General features: G+C 41.4%; 2 protein-coding genes across 3 annotated transcripts; both read right to left on the bottom strand.

The window, feature by feature from the left end:
* Positions 1-190: 190 nt before the first annotated feature.
* Positions 191-10,133, bottom strand: fem1c (fem-1 homolog c). The gene is made up of 6 exons (XM_044197316.1): positions 8,714-10,133; positions 4,905-5,074; positions 4,568-4,753; positions 3,562-4,073; positions 2,520-2,696; positions 191-2,187 (listed from the first exon to the last, which is right to left on the bottom strand). The coding sequence occupies exons 1-6, from the start codon at positions 9,255-9,257 to the stop codon at positions 1,923-1,925; spliced, it is 1,854 nt and encodes a 617-aa protein (XP_044053251.1). The 5' UTR covers positions 9,258-10,133; the 3' UTR covers positions 191-1,922.
* A 341-nt stretch (positions 10,134-10,474) lies between these two features.
* tmed7 (transmembrane p24 trafficking protein 7) lies at positions 10,475-16,169 on the bottom strand. 2 transcript variants are annotated; one of them, XM_044197325.1, is made up of 4 exons: positions 16,016-16,169; positions 15,516-15,719; positions 13,781-14,026; positions 10,475-12,784 (listed from the first exon to the last, which is right to left on the bottom strand). In XM_044197325.1, exons 2-4 carry the CDS (start codon positions 15,672-15,674, stop codon positions 12,548-12,550), a joined length of 642 nt encoding a protein of 213 aa, XP_044053260.1. In that variant the 5' UTR covers positions 15,675-15,719; positions 16,016-16,169; the 3' UTR covers positions 10,475-12,547. The 2 variants fall into 2 exon arrangements, with proteins under 2 accessions (XP_044053260.1, XP_044053258.1); XM_044197323.1 differs by having other exon boundaries at positions 15,516-15,675; positions 16,016-16,092.
* Between the last annotated feature and the right edge of the window lie 863 nt (positions 16,170-17,032).

The following is a 17,032-nucleotide window of genomic DNA, read 5'->3' as shown; positions in this document are numbered from 1 at the left end:
AAATACCATTTTCCTAATGGGAGGGATACGTGTGGTTTCATGTCTTTCATCCCAATTAGACCATTGGAAACTGGCACCAATTAAAACTGAAATGTAGACACATACATGGCTAAAAGACATCATCCCTTAGAAACCTAAACCTTTGCTGAAATAGAGATAATAAGGAAATAAAAGACATTTGGACAAGGAGACAAGTGCAACATGGGTTTATTGTCAAACTGCTTATTAAGACATGAACTTGATTAATGCCATTTTCAAATCTTAAACTCCGTTGTAGTAAAGTGCAGATTCAAATGAAGTTGCCCTGGGAGTCCTCATACATTTTATGTCTGGTTTTGAACTGTCAGGTTTAATAGACTGCAATATGAAATCCTACGAATTATGAAAAGCCCTTTTTTCAACCCACACATCTAAAGCTAATGTGCAAACAAGATAATTCACAAAGCTGTACTATTGTGTACGTCAAGGCGTCCTCCCACTCATTTGTGTCTTCAGTTCTCATACAATTGGACGACAGTTGTACAAAATGAGCAGAACTACCCTAGCTGTAGTCTAGTTTGGAGTCGAGGAGTTCTCATGAAAGGTTTTCTGCAGTGATTGGTTGATTGATATGCTGCTGCTGCACATGCACAGTGGGACAATGTTGGTAACCTACTCAGATTTCACTTTTTGATCATGATTATTCAAGAACGACTGCATTTAAAAGGTCAGCAAAGTATGAACGTTAAGAGGTCACTTCTGTGTACAAGCCTGCACACTCCAGCGGTTGTTGACAGTTAGTTTGGCCGCTGTGGTTTCTAGTGGCAGTCATGTGCATTTTGCATCATGAGTGCCACTCTTGTCCTCAATAATTTTGTAAGCTCAAAAAGAAACACACTGTGTGGCACTCACACTCTTTCAAACATACACAATCACTCAAATTCATTCACTCTTCTTACAACAATCATTACAATGGTTTTACACCCCCCTCCCCCCCTTCTCTGAGTGAAGAAAGGGGATACTGAAGGAAACGGCAGCAATGAGGTAAACACAAAAACTCATGAGATATTGCACAGACAAGTGCCGGCACAGAATACAACAGTCTCTCTTTCCAACAGCCTAGCCTGTGCATAGGAAGAATAAAGCACTTATGGTGTTCGCAGACATTAAACCCTTCTCGTAAAGCTTTGTTATACACTAAAGTGGGAACGACAAATGAGTCTAGAATGCCCCCCACTTGGCTAGCATCCAGATTTGCATGACATTAACTAAATGTATTGTAAAAGTAAAAAAGAAAAAAAGGAAAAAAAAGAAAAATAAGGTGTAACCTAATGATGACTGAGGAAGGGTCCATGACTGTTGGCAACAGTGATGGGACAAACAAAAAAAATGACCTGAAGTCCCAGCATATGTAGAAATGCCTCAGTCCTTGCTTTGAGAGAAGCAGGCAAAGTTGAGGCTGGGTTGGAGCCAGCATGGAGAAAAATCTCTCAAGTTTCATTTAATAAATAGCATAGTGGAATATGCAAAAAAGAAAAAAAAAAACAATTTTTTTCCTAAAGCAAAAATACGTAAACCCTTTGCTCAGTTCATCCAGAGATACAACTGTGTTTGTCCATGTTGCAATCCACTCCTAACACATCCCCACAGATCGCGCTGTGACCGGTCAGAGCTGTGGCTCCATGAAAGAAGAAAATGATAACTCATTCCTCCATTTACTCTAATCTTTTTCAGTTTATCCTGGTTCAATGAGGACATTTTTGTTCACACAGATGTTCATACTGTCCAAATAATTTGAAGTGGCAAACCTAACTCACAAAATAGTGTCTTTCAGCTCTTCAAACACCTTGTGGGTCAGGCTTTGAACTATAATGCTCCTCAGTCTGTCCAGTCCACTTGATGTAATCGCACAACCTCCTCTTTTCATCCATCCTTCACGATCATTATCTGTGGAGCAAGACGAAGGCCTCTAGTTTTTCGGGGATATTTCCCCGGTAGTCGAGGCTGTGCTTGATGATAGCCCTGGCGGCCAGGCACTGCAGCGTGGTGTGGTTTATGGGCTGGATGACATTCCTGGACAGCTCCTTCTCGTCCAGGAGGTCGCAGGCTGTTTGTTGGAAGGCATTGGTGCTGTCAAAGTGAGTCCCGCATGAAATCAGCAGGTTCATGATGTCGGGGTGACCATTGGATGCAGCTATGTGAAGGGGGCTGGTGGGTTAGAAAAGATAATAGAGCCGTTGTAAAACTTTAAAACACTACAAAACATAGACTGATATGCTCATGATATTCGTTTAGCTGGTGGCTGTCATGGTGGCACATGATGGTGCAATTGAAGAGCTTTTTAGGAAAATTTCCAAGTAGTTTCATTTACCTTCTCAGTTTACAGACAGAAGAAATAAAATATTGTTCTAACCCTTTCGACTATGTTCTTTTTTTAATTAACAGAATTATTGGTAAAAATTAAAACCATGATAGTGAAATTGCAAAAGTATAAGAGCTGAAAGTAGACTAGAAGAAAAATTTCAAAAACCAAAACAGACCTGTTGTCATCTTCATCGCGGCAGTTCACATCAGCCCCACACTCTAGAAGGATGGAGGCGACTGTGAGGGAGGGGAACTTGCAGACGGGATAGCGGCCCACGCAGGTGGTGTTGCGGTCGACTGCCAGGTGTAGTGGACTGTAGCCGTTTTTACCACACGGCTGGAGCTTGAGGAATCTGTGGAAAGATGTCAACTTTTCAGTCAAGGAATAGCAACATGGTAACATGATGGTAACAGCACTACGCAATTAAAAGAACAATGTCCCAAATAAAAATGAGGTTTGATTGAACTATTGACAGATTATGAGACAGTCATCTTTATGTACCCCAACCTGTCCACTACGTTCTGCTACTGCCAACTGGCTTGCTACTCCCTCACTACGAGGGGGGCCCAACTACCGATCAACAAAATCACAACTGTTTGCTGTCCTGGCTCCCCATTCACATCAGAAACTCTACACATCTTCCATCACAGACTGAAAACCTGTTCAGATGGCACCTTGGCACATGAAAAAAAAAAACCAAACAAAAAAAAAAACTCAACAAGAAGTCCTTTCTCTGTCATTGTTTCTGAATGTAGCACTTCAGTATATTTGATGACGCTGATGTACTTGTATGATTCTTGCAATGTTTGGGTTGTATCCACATGGTTGAATGCACTTACTGTAAGTCGCTGTGGATAAAAATGTCAACTAAATAAATGTAATGTACATGATGCATTGACACAAATTCACAAAAGGCATGTGGCAGAGGTGGAATGCGTTGTTTAGTTCCACTGACACTTATTTGCTGAAAAAGGGGGATGTAAAAGTGCTCTGGCAGATATGAGGACGAAAAAATAAATAAAAAATAAATAAATAAATAAAAAAATCACTGTCACAAAACACATGCATTTCGCTCAAAACTACCATATTTTGTATTGTGTGAACACAAGTGGATGTCCTCCTTTTACATTTGAAGATTACTGGAGGTAATTTTTAATAGATTTTTCCTCAGTGAAGACAAATTATTTCCAATACATGTAATTTACACAGAAACCCACCTATAGATGGTTTCCTTCTTGAAGTGGTCCTGCTCTGTAGTACACGGCACCTTCTCTAAAAGACAAATGAGGTGCAGGATGATTGACAGGGCCTTGCTGAGCTGGGCAGGGTCAGGAGGCATCGGTCCATTTTGTTTAACTGCCCGATCAATCTCCAACACACTCTTGGAAAGGATCCCCATCAAGTCCTCAAATGACACCGATGTCCCCAGGAGCCCCTTGGCCCTGTCCTGCAGCATGAAGGAGAAGAGCTCAGCGAACGACAGCAGGCTGGAGGCGGTCATGGGGCTGAGGGGGTCCAGGTTGCTCTGCTGCATGTCCAATGCATACTTCCACAGATTGATACAGCGCTCAAAGTTCCCAGAGTCAGCGTAGACAGCCCCTCGGTAACGGATGTAGTAAGACGTGTCTGGATGTTGCGGGCCGAGGATTCTCTCACGGATGAGCAGTGCCTGCATGCGCATCTCGTCTGGGTCAGATATCAGCCCGTCCAGCTCTTCTCCGTTTGTTACCTAGGAAGAGGATTAAACGGTCAAGACAATGGCAGGGTGCAGCAATTTAGGCAGTTTTGGGTTTCCATGTACATGTGATGAAGTCAGGCTTTTCAGGAGCAAATAGCTTTAAGACCTGACACTGGACTGCTGCACTTGGTTCTCTGATAAATATAAATTCAGGATAATACACAGTTTTTTCTGTTTCCTTTGTGCCTGAAAACCTTTTTTGTGGAAAAAAAGCATGGTCCTAAACATCTGGTACTCTTATTTCTCCACAGCAAACGCAAAACTTTGCAGCCTGTTGTCTCCGACACTAAAGACTACAATGTGACTTTCAAAGTTATTCCTGCACAGTGAATTTAAAATTCAGTCACTTGGCTAAAGTCTGTGCTGCCTTTACCAAAATATTACGACGTCAGCAATAATAAAACCTATTTCTAGAGCATTAAATGCTATGCGGAATCACTCTAGGGTGGTGTTAGGTGAAAAGACGGACTCAAACTAATACTCACCTCCCTGGCATAGTCGTATGCCATGATCAGCTGCTTGGGTTCTGGTTTATGGACAATGTTACTGTCCATGTACCTGAGATCCATGGCTCTCTTCCAGTATTTTAACGCTCCAAGCAGATCTCTCTTCTTGTCAACAAACGTGGCTCCCAAGAGCTCCAGGGCATCAATGCGTTCCATGTGGCTCGTCTGCAGAGGAAAGAACATCATTTTTTCATATTCCTCCAAGATAAATATTATATAGATTGAAAACATCATAGCCATAGCCTCACACACACACACACACACACACACACGTACATCTATGCTATGCTCCAGTGTAAGCGACAGAAACCCTGACCTGCTGGTGTGTTGTCAGGTCGTCTACGATGTTAGTGTGGCCCGTGACGCTGGCAGACAGCAGGGGTGTCATGCCGTAGCCGTCCTGCTCCATGGACGCTCCATACTGCAATAACATCCGCATGATCTCCAGACTGCCCGACTCCGCACAATCATGAAGCGCTGTGTTGCCTGTGAACAGAGGGGACACATGTCTTTCAATAAACTACAGATAATTTGATTTATATTCATTGAGAACCCTGACAAATACATGTCAACACACAGGAGCTTAGTTGGAATTCAAAGACAAATGTGTTTGTGCAAGGCATTGTTTATAATTGGATATGGACTTCTTACTCAAGACTTACTTTTAAGTTAATATACACAAACTCCGACTTGACTATTGACCATTTATGGTGACTTTTCTGCAACAAAAGTAGTCAGCAGGAACAAGTAATACTAGATCTGCAGATACAGTTAACTGAAGATTGTACTGTATATCCATGCTACCGGAGGAAAAGGTAATTGTGGCCTGTACCTCTGCTATACGACCATTTGGATTTGGAAACCCTGGTTCAGCCACAGCATTTTTGATAAAACAGAAATGGTTTTAGCGCTACTCACTGGTTTGCAACCTGGTGAATTTGTATAAAAAAAAATAAACATAGCAAATGTTCTTCTTGTTTCTACAGAGCCAGAAGTGCAGCTGTTTAACCTGCACATGGTCCTCCTTTCTCTTGGAATATATTCACAATGGCTACCAGGATTATTGTGGAAGCTGCCATTGAATCATTTGGTACACACTTACTTCCACCCAATGATTACCCATTCAGGTGCGACTTGTCATGCTCACAGTATGTACATGTAATTCTCAACACCACTCACTCAGATAGAAAACAGCGGGTCATGCTGCCCCTAGTTCTAGTATAGTGGGTAAAATGGCTGCTTTCCAGTGGGGTTGTCAGCTCAACTGCTGCAAACCTGTGCAAGTGTAGGGTGAAAAAGCTTTGCCACGACTTCTTAGTTAAATAATATGCCCTCTCCAACCACTGTGCAATGTCTTGGTACAGTCTTTGAGTTGTTTGCTTTTACATGGTGGGTGTGTCACATCATACGTGAAACCTGGAGAGATTTAAGACATTGTGATATTCTAAACAGCCATCATTATGGAACATGTTTTAACATGTATTCAAGTTCTGATAATATACTTGCGATAAATGCTGATGCCGAATGCAAGCCTCGTCTGAGGGGAACTTATTTTTTCCTCCAGGGAGGCCAACTAAGACCAAGTCCACTATTTGTGCAAGTTAAGACTGAATCATGTTAAATATTGCAACTCTAAACGCTAGATTCCTGCTGTAGGGTCCATTTAATAGCAAGCAAGAAGACCTTGTGCATCCACACAAAGCACTGTGAGTAACACTTAAGTATATGATGTAATGAAAAGTAGCTCAAGTACAAGTAAATGCCTTCAAATAAATCAATTCAACACACCTCATAACCACTTCATGTCCATCCTTACCGGCCTATCATAATGCTGCTTTGCTTTTGCTTGCCTCTAACCTGACCCCTCTCAGTAGACTGAGGCTAATCCATATTCAAGCAGGCGAGACCAAACAGGGTTAGTCAGGGATTAACCATTATTTATACTCTACTGTTTGTGCCAAAACTACATTGATCAGATTCTTTTTTCATCTTACTCTTGACAAAGAAAAGCTGGGGGCAGCAGCGTTGCAGCTCTTCCTTTAGTTTTTTTAGATATGGACAAGGCAAGCTGGGTTAATATTGCAGAAAACATGTTTAACATTGGTTATGGTTTTGGATGGCTAAATGCTTTCAAATGGAAGCATGGAAGTGAATACAGTCAATGTTTTAAAATTTTTCAGATATCAAATACTGTTTGCTACAAAGGAATATTATGTTATTTCATCATCATGTTACCATGATTTTGCCACAATGCCTCTTTTGGGCCTTCCTCAAAAACCAGCTGCCACCAGAGTTCACGCGTTTTCTGGGGAAATATGTTAATCGTCAATAGTTTTTCATGGTGTAGGATATGTGTTGAGTGTTGCTTATATGGATGATAAATTCACTTCCACTAACAAAAACAAGTTAATCCAGAAATTTAGGAAATCCAGGGCACCTCGGTAGCTCGCGCGCCCCATGTACAAGGCTGAGTCCTTACCGCAGCGACCCGGGCTCGAATCAAACTCGTGGCCCTTTGCTGCATGTCACGCCCCCTTCCACATTTCCTGTCTCTCATCAGCTTTTCCTATCAAATAAAAGGCAAAAAGCCCCCCCAAAAAATAGGAAATCCTTTCCACAGCCAGGGATTAGTCTGAATACTCCTTATGCACCTCCAAACTTTAGGCTACCTTAAGCCCAAGTGAGCAGGGCACCTCACTAATAGTTGTTGTACTGAAGGAAGAGAGCCGACCACAGCTTTTTAAAGCAGTTCAATCTGCTGTGATTGTGGTGTCCTAACCATTTTTTCCCTTCATCAACACACTGTTCTTTGTGTTGGGAAATGTATCACTTCATATCTAATATTACACATCTACTCCTTCCTGTTGGTTCAGCTGTTATGGGAAAGGCAATAGTCTGAAGAATGGGCTAGTAGGAGTGCTTTCCACCCAAATCATTACACATGATGCTGTCAAATTCGCTTGTAAGCACATGCATTGGTTTGTGTACAATGGAGCACCTGCCTCCTGCTCTTCTGCTGTTCAAGAGAATTATTGGTTGTTGATGAAGTGAATGAACTTAGCGTCAACCACAAGTTAGCCAAAGGTGGTTTCATCAGGCAAGCCACGGATGAGCTACAACAGCACGGTTCTCACCAATGGAAGTGTAGGAGGTGCACACTCAAATGTGTGAAAACCAATACACGTGCCTGCTTACAAGTTTGATGCATGAGGATTAACACACGTCACATATATAGCCATATTTTCAGAGTATGATAATTTGGAACACAGTGAGTATACAGACGGTCAAAGGAGAAGTGGAGTACGGTGCAAGAGTGGTTTGAGGCCTTTGTAAGGACATTTTGATAATTTTCCTCCATTGAAAACTGGTGAAACCAGGTGTAACTGGTGTAACTTTTGAAATCCACTGTATCAAACATGAATTCAAGCTAACCACAGATGCTATGCTCCATGAAGAAGGAAGGAACAATACACATTTTCCAGGTTTCTTAGATATCTACAGTGGTCAAGTATTTGATTCACAAAGTTATTTAAGGCAGGATACCACTGTAATGCTTTTCTTTAAGTAATCCTGTGGTCTGTCATCTTGTAAAAGAGATGGACACTGGCTTTCGTGTATTTATAAAGCACCATCTAAGGAGAAAATATGAGCTTTTCTTCAGACACACCCACAGAATCAGTCCAAGCTGACGTAGTCATCATTGCAGCTTTCCATTGTGAAAGCTAAATTCATGTTATTCTGTTGAGTCATTTCAGAAGGAAACACACACGATTTAATTACTGTCTATTGTTGTTCCCGACTGGTTATACCAAAGTGTACATTTAGATCCCTGTATGTAACCACCTGTGATGTATGAGGGTATTTTACCTGTTTACAATATAATCACGTTTTTTTATTCTCAAAAATGACTTGCTACGAGATCAATAAAAAGACCTTTATCATCTATTTATCTATCATTTGTCTCACAACACTACAAAGTTACTGTGGTATGGAGAATTAAAACCATATTAAACTCTGATTCTGCAGAATCAATCAGTTTCTCTTATCTCAGGTTCAGAGATCATGTGAATAAAGGGGGCCACTGTTTGGTTGTTGTTGACAGCTGTGAGTGTGCGACACACTTACCCTTTACACTTTTTCTGTTGACATCTGCACCTTTCTCCAACAGGTATTGCGCTATATCCTTGTGTCCCTTGTAGCAGGAAATCATGAGACATGTGTGGCCGTGTCTGTTGGCCACCTCCAGGTCAGCTTTGTGCTCCACCAGGTATCTCACAATGTCCAGGTGACCGTCAAAGCAGGCTGCCCTCAGAGGTGTTGAGTTGGTCAGGGTCGTGCTGTTGACAGAAGCTCCGTGGCCCAGCAGGGACTGGACCACCTTCAGGTGACCTGCCGCCGAGGCGGCCCAGAGTGGCGGCGCTCCCTCAATGGTCTCCCCGTCAAAGTTCACCGACCCACCGACCTCAACAGGAGCACTGCAGCACTCCAGCAGATACTCTACCAGGTCCAGGTGGCCGTACCGGGAGGCCATCAGGAGAGGGGTGGCCCCGTTTGTCTTCTCGCCCATCAACTTGGTCACCTCGTGCCCATCTTTGTTCTCCAACAGTTTCTGAAGCAGCCGGAGCTTGCCGTCCCTGGCTGCGTTAAAAACTGCTGTCTTTAAATCCATTTCTGAGAGTTAGTTTCACTGTTAACTAACAAGGCGACGATGTCCGTGAAACAATCGGTCAACGATAACTCGAAGTGTACCGTTGCTGTGGACTGCTGGAGCTCGGGACCCTTTGTTTACAACAATCTCAGACTTACTGGCTAACGGTAAACTAACTAGCTAGCGTTTTGGTTAAAAACCTACGATAATTCGTGACTTTCTAAACTGCAGCTTTCAAAAATTGGCATCACCAGCCTGTTACGTATATCTGTAACGTTGGCTCTATTAGTAACTCAGACGTTTGAGACGACCCTTGGTCCAGTAATACATTTGTCGCCTGGTTAGCAAGGTGGCTAGTCAACTTCCTTGATCAACTTAGCTAACGATTAGCTTCGCTTAGCTGAAACGCTACACCTCTTTATTGACCGTTCAACCGATACTCATCCACTGACATGTCTTCACCTCCAAGAAGCTCTCCTCCATTACATCTGCTTCCTGCGCTTGTCATTGTTCCACAACATACTCCTGAGACATTATTTATATTCGCTTTCCGAGGGCCGAAATATAAAAATCCACCCCCACCCTTTATGCCGTGCTGCTGCTAGCTTAGCCTGGGAAAACGACAGTCCCCAAACAAGCAGGGGATGTCCCCAGTATCCGAGTCTTTTTTCTTTCTCTCACACACACGCGCACACGTCGAGAAACAAACGACAGACGTTACCCCTAATACAGCGAAAAACACTCGTCCATGTAGCCACTCAGCAAGCTGGCACGACAATAATCTCAAAGAAGGGGAAGGTAAATAGGGGAGGCTATCCACCCACGGCTCGCCCGGATGATCACGACTCAGTTTCTGTCAAATCGCAACCCCAACGCAGTCTTTTTTTCTCAATTTGCGCAAACGATTGACGTGTGAACGACCAATCACAGAGCTGTTGGACTGTGACGTATTCAATTAAAAAAAAAAAAAACAACAAAGAGAGATTGCTGCTCTTTAAGTACCTGGGACTTTATAAAGAAATAACGGGCAAAAAAAAAAAACGTAAAATGCCTCATCCGTATCTGCCGGCTTAAGACATATTTTGAAATATTGTATGGATGCAAAGCTGAATGTGATGGCCTTGATTATATCACTCCCTACAGGATGAAAGAAGCATGACCAGAGGATGTATCCAGAAACTCCATCCCTCACTGAAAACCAAGTGTTTATTGATAATGATTAAATAAAAGCATACCCCGACATTTTAACAAAGTTTATTCAGCCATTTCAATAACTTAACAAGTTCCCAGAATGCCTCGGAGCTGAATTTGTGTCCAAAAATGACCTGTCAGTGCACATACCTACAAGTGCACCACCTACCAAAACTGACAATGAACATAGGGGAAAAGTATAACAAAGGAAGGCAAGCCAAGACACAACTAATAAATGGCAATATTAATAGTACATCTTTTACTTGTTTTCCATGTCTTTAGAATCAGATAAACAAGACCAAACTATAAATTCAAAAAAGCATTGAGTTTTTGGTCTCTTTCAGTGGGTTAGTTGTAAAAGTCTGTCTTCGTCATGACAAAATTCTCACTTAACAACAGCGATGTCTTCTAGCTTTGCCAGGAGATGATCGGATGTCATTTACATTCATTGATGTTGTGTGCTGTGAAAATCCTACAGGGGAACTTCAAAATGGCGTTATACTCAGGTATTTCATGTTTCAGCTATGCCTGTCTTTGTCTGCAAATCAGTGAATAGTGAAAGAAACAATGACCCACTGACTTTCATGTGATTCCTGGCTGAAGTGACACTACCACGTTGAACTAAGCCTGCAACTACTATATGTAGTGCTTCCTGGAGGCTCAAATGTTTAGTGAAAATGTTCAGAATGAAACTTGCATGTTTAGAGTTTTTCTTTCAGTATTGCCAATTGAATCAGATGACGAAAAACTGAACAATGAGAGTGGAAAATACCAGAACCAGTCATATTAAATTTAAGATGTCAAAATCTTCCTTCCTGCTCCTTTAGAAAACAAGAGTAGTCAGTGAGTAAAATTTCAAATTACAACTACAACTCAGAGTTACTCGAATTCTCGTATATTCAAGCAATATTTTGAAAAACATGAATTTTACAACAGTGCTGTATAAAACCAAGAGGACAAAATCAGCCCACAAGATAAATAAGTTGTTACACTTTAAACAGCAGAGGCAGAATTAGATATAACGTTGCAAGGGAACCAGTGAAAGAAAGTTTTTATAACAAGTTGGTGCACTTAAAATTACTGGCATTGCCACTTAACACACAAAATGTGTCACTTTTAAACACAAGAATATTAGTTGTTTCTTTTTGGTCTCCAACACTGAGTCACACAGATGTAATGAAGAAGCCCCTACCTGTAGGCAATAATTCACCAAGGTGTAGTCAAACTGAAGCATGACTTTACCCAATGTATAATCGAGTAAATGGAATCAAAAATGCTAAAACTGACTTCAATTCATTTAAGGATTTGGCTGCAGTCACTCAAAGGAAGCCATCTGCATCTCTAAATTCAATCCTTAAACCCAAATACAAACTGTTTCAAGCTACTATTAGATTGAAGGATGGCTTCCTCTCTGTACAGCACACTCCCTTCTAATAACTCATCTAAAATAAGCCGATAAAAGCAAACACAAGTCTAGTCTTTCTCACTGAATACAGTGAGGTTTAATAACAATGAAAACAAATTTCAACAGTTATTTTTAATAACCAAATGCAACCTTTATGGGGAAACACCCTTTGCCTTGCCATTGTGGTTTTAGAGACCCAGTGCTCTGCAGATAAGGAAAGAAATCCTCAACTCCCTATATCACAAGTACATTTAGTCACAACTTTTACTCCCTTGGTTATTTCAGTGCACAGTTTGGGCTGAAAAATTGAACAGATCAGGGAGACAGGATATTAAATGATGGGGGTAGAAAAGGACACAAGTAAAATAAGAACACGTTTCAAATATTTAAAGTATTTAAGGGTTGCTTTAACTATATGACCAAGTGCTTGAACTGCCTCCAATACACATAGTTACAAGCAACACAAGCAAGCCTTTCTTCAGATTCTCTTTTACCCCTCAAAAACATTTTAAACACATAACCTTGTTGCTCAAGACTCATTTGCGTAAAGTTACTAAGAATACCAGTGCTGAATAAGGACATGTCAGATTGTACGACCTGGCAGTTTGATATGATCCAATTTCAGATCAGCACTGATACTCTAACCCACTCTATGCACACGAGCCCAGGTACGGATAAAGAAAGTGATGAATCAGATCTCAAGGCTCAGAGACTGTTACGATCCGACGCGTGTTGTAGTGGTCTTCTTGTCAGAAAAGAAGCTTCTTAGCAGGACCACCTGACTGATGCTGACCACAAGAAGGATAATGGCTTCTCCGATGGACCAGAAAGCAACACGGGTGTTGAGGTCCTCCGCCCGACTGCGCCCCTGGGCCTCACGGAGGCGGAAGTGCGTCTGGTAGTCGATGACTGACTTCAGGGCCTCATGGATGGACACGCAGGCTGATTCCATCTGGAAATGGGGAAAAAATTAATTAAATGGAAGCCAAGAGAAATATAAGATATTAAGACTGTGGCTGAAAATTAATGATTAACAGCTAACAAGAAAACAATTTTAACTTTGATTCACAAACTAGGGGGAACTTGGGGAGCAAACAACACCAATGTTAAAACATCCTCCAACTTGTAAAATGAAGAGATTTAAATTAATCGGATTTTTTGACCCCACAACCATCGCCTTTAGGATTAGGAAGTGTCTAACTAGTTCATGGCTATAAAATATTAAGTTTACTGGCAGAATTAGTTCATTGTCCACAACTGGGTGTGGTAGTGCCTGCAAAAGCACACAAAAATATTATCATGGGTTCAGTTTGGTTCGACCTCAACCACACTTTTTTTTCTGACTACATGTTTATCTTACAGTTGCTAGCACCTCCAGCCTTTCAGTACACACAAGGCTTTTTTTCTCTTTTTCAATGTTTCATCTGTTATTCTGCCAGCAAAAAAACTAACTTGCTGAAAACATAATGGAAACAAAAACATTATAGGTTGTTTTAACTGTAATAAAATCCGCAACAACTGCAGGTAATAAACTATTGACAGATGTGGACTCGACACGTGACTGTGGGTGCTAAATAAATCCATCCTGGTTAAAACTCTAGACGCTCTTATAGACAATTACAGAAGATCAATAATGCAGAGCACACCCAAACAGGTGTTTCAGTCAATATGGCAGGTTAAACCTCTTTACAGGTTCAAACTGGGTGGAGCTTGGCTGGGAATTTGCAGAGGTAACAAAACTACACGTACTAACAGGAATTGCAAAGGTGTTAGTTGTACCACCTTAACAGGTGCAATGAAACTAGCAGCCTGTAGTTTCTTGGTCAGATAAAATAAAACAAATTTGGGCTCTGTGCTATACACTCCTAAAAACCTAAAGAAACATTAACTCCCTCACACACAAACATGCAAATGCATAAGCACGTGCATCCTCACACACACAGCTCACCTGGGTGAGAGCAGTGACTCTGTTCTCATTGGGAAAGAGTGGAGGGTCATCGCCGACCTGGAAGTCAAAGTAAACCGTCTTGTGTGTGAAGGTGGAGAACTCATTACTGAAGCAGAACTTGTAGGTGCCATTCTTGGCTGCTGTGAAGGTAAAGCTGTCATATTGCTTCTTCATCTCCTTATAGAGTGTAGTGCCATCTGGGTCCTCCAAACGGCAGTCCACATCATAATGGCCACCAGTCACCACCTGGGAAAACATAAAAACAGGAGGACCATCCATTCAGTAACATAGTGACTCAATATATTATTTTTTCAAGCCATTATGAACTGTGTCAAGGTGTCCAGAGACAAAGAAGAAGGTTAAACAAAACTCGTGTAATGATTGTCACATCCAAATCAGTCAAAAGTATTTTACTAGAACACAATCCTTTAATTTTCTAAAAATATATGTTGTATCATGTGTTTTATATCTCAAGCTGTGACAGATTTTAGTCATATTTAGGCATGAAAACTGTGAATAGCGATATATCGATTAGACTATAAACAATATAATTAATAATGAATTATCAATCAGCCCTTGGAAATAGGCAACATGGTGCCCTGTGGGGGTCTGCTACTATGAATCTAATGAAAGCTCAAGGCTAAATACTGGTTTCTCTAAGGCAGATGTAGACAATATGATGAGCAGCATTTGGGGTGTGCCATATATCGTTTACGATATATCACGATCATTTTTAATATGATCAAAAATATTCATGTCGTGATAATGGCGATATTCAGACTTTTTGAGCTAATGATGTCATACCGTTACGCACAGCAACAACAAGCATAGCTGAAAGCGAAAGTAATACTGGAGCTGGTAGCAAAGGGGGGAGCCACTTCAGTAGTGTGGAAGTAGTTTGGTTACAAAAGATCAGATTTACAACAAACCACGGTAATATTTAAAAAGTGCAAGAAGACTAACAACAAAAGGGGGGCAATACAACAAACTTATTTCACCATCTTAAGCAGAAGCAGTCGGTTGAGTACGAGGAGATACAAAAATCCCGCGAGGAGAGCTCAACAGCTATTGTGAGTTCTAAACCAAAAATATTTTTCAGGATTTAGTCATATCGTCAAGAATATCATCGCAGAACTACCTGAAATATTGTGATATTATTTTAGGGCCATATCGTCCACCCCTAATTCAGCATTACACAGTTGGTTTTAATATTTGCCTTTAAATGATTGTTTGGCAACTTCAGCTTGTTACAGAAAAAACTTAAGGAAAACTGTCAAACTGAGCTGTTAGATTGCTGGTTTAAAGACTGCGGAATATCTTAAACAGAACAAAGACAACCCACAAAAAACTAGCACTGTCACAGATTTATATGTAAATATGTATAAATCTCATGATTTGATAAATTTTGCTTGTGCAGGACATAATCCACCTGTTTCAGTCAACAACGCTTAATGCATTGAGTGTCCATGCTACATTAATAAATACAAAGGGAAAACAGACGAAAACTCCGTTGTGTGAGAAGAAATTTGAAAAAGTTTGTTTATTAAAGAAAGTTTACCATGTATTCATCAGTCAGATAACTGCTGAGCTGAGCTGTCCCGAGCCCTGGGGCGTTCATCTTTGATGGCTAATATTGCCTTTAAGAGGATAATCTAGACTCTGTTCAACTCTCTGAAAATGACAACTTCTCTTCAGGAAAAGGGATGAGCGTTGGGACGAAAGAAGACCCACGCACCTGAAACTCCAGTGTACACTTGGTGCCGATGATGATGTCCTCGTAGAAACACTGCTTTGCGTTGTCTGGCAGCTCGAAAGTTAGCTCGGAGCCCAGCACCCACCCACAGAGAAGCTGGGCCCACAGCACCTGCAACAGCACCCGAAAGGATCCGTACATCCTGAAGACCGAAAGCCAAGCTTCAAAGTAAAAACCTGAGTGGACCTGCCGAAATAAACATTAGCAGACATCAAACTAAAATCAATACCGAGAGTGGCAAAAAGGCAAAAATGGTGACAAAGCAAACCCGGACATTGATATTAGCGACAAGTTGTTAGCTTGAAGCTAGCTAGCTGGCCTCTATATTTTAGAGACAGAAAGCCATTTGGAATTTGTAACATTTTCCTAAGGCTAGTGTTTTCGTGTATTATGGGCGCATTGTGGTCACTGAAGTTAAAGTAAATTCAAACATTAACATGTCTTAATTCATTATTTTGTCTCTGTCAGCATTAGCTACTCACCACAAAGTGCTCACCCGGATGTGACTAATGCTAAGAAGCGCATTACAAACGTGACACAACATTGGCTGTCATCTGTAAAAGCCCGCCCCCTGGTCTCGTTCTCATTGGTCAAAAAAAGAAGAGGCGGGGCGCTTGTGAGATCACGTGGGCCACGTCCACATACTCGGGAAGCGTATTCTTCAATACAGTCCAACGTGGCTGCTACTTAACAGACTGCGGTTAAATACCATACTGCATCTGAAAATTATTTTGTGTTTGGCAATTTACACGATAACATAAATGTACTTAAGTATGTTGAAAACGTATTTGAATTAACAAATCAACAAATACAAAATCTCAAATTATTTCAGTTGTGACTGTAGCAGAAGTCCAGAATCACAATCATCATCATTTAATATATAGCCTCCAGTCAAGGCACAATTTCTTGGCAGTGACCAGGATACCATTTTTTAAAATTATGAGACCATGAGATGTTTGTGTCTTGATGGATTTTCTATATTCTAATGGAATCTACAGTAGCTAAATACCCACTTGATTTACAGTACACTCTGGGGTTATTGTGGACAACCGAGAACAGTGACTCACAGAAGCAGAGATTAAAGACCTGCAGTAGTGGACCTCTTGAGAGGGACCTGGATGCAGACACAGTGGCAGAGATTTTAGGCCCGGGTTGGGCAGCGGGGAATGCTGGCGGGGAGCGGCACCAGAACCGGAGCCTGGCGAGTGGGCAAGCATGGCCTGAAAATCTACTCACTCCCTGTCTGGGTAGAGTCAGCTAATAGGACGGCTACATTAGCTGCATGGCTAATTGAGCTATGGTGATGGTATCAGTCCATCAGGAAACTCTGTAAATCATAGAGAATTTAGGCAGAGCAACCGGAGGACATCAGAGGGAAAAACTGAGAATATTTCCCCCATAAAATATTATCCAGTTTCACTAAAATCAGTGAATAAAGTTGTGTTTTTGTACAGTAAGTGAGGCCTGCCCCCCAGAAACACTCCACTCTGGTGTCTAGC

This window comes from Siniperca chuatsi, linkage group LG5, assembly GCF_020085105.1.
Source record: "Siniperca chuatsi isolate FFG_IHB_CAS linkage group LG5, ASM2008510v1, whole genome shotgun sequence".
Taxonomy (NCBI): Eukaryota; Metazoa; Chordata; class Actinopteri; order Centrarchiformes; family Sinipercidae; genus Siniperca; species Siniperca chuatsi.
Note: the sequence above shows the minus strand (reverse complement) of the source record. Positions and strands in the feature narration are given on the sequence as shown.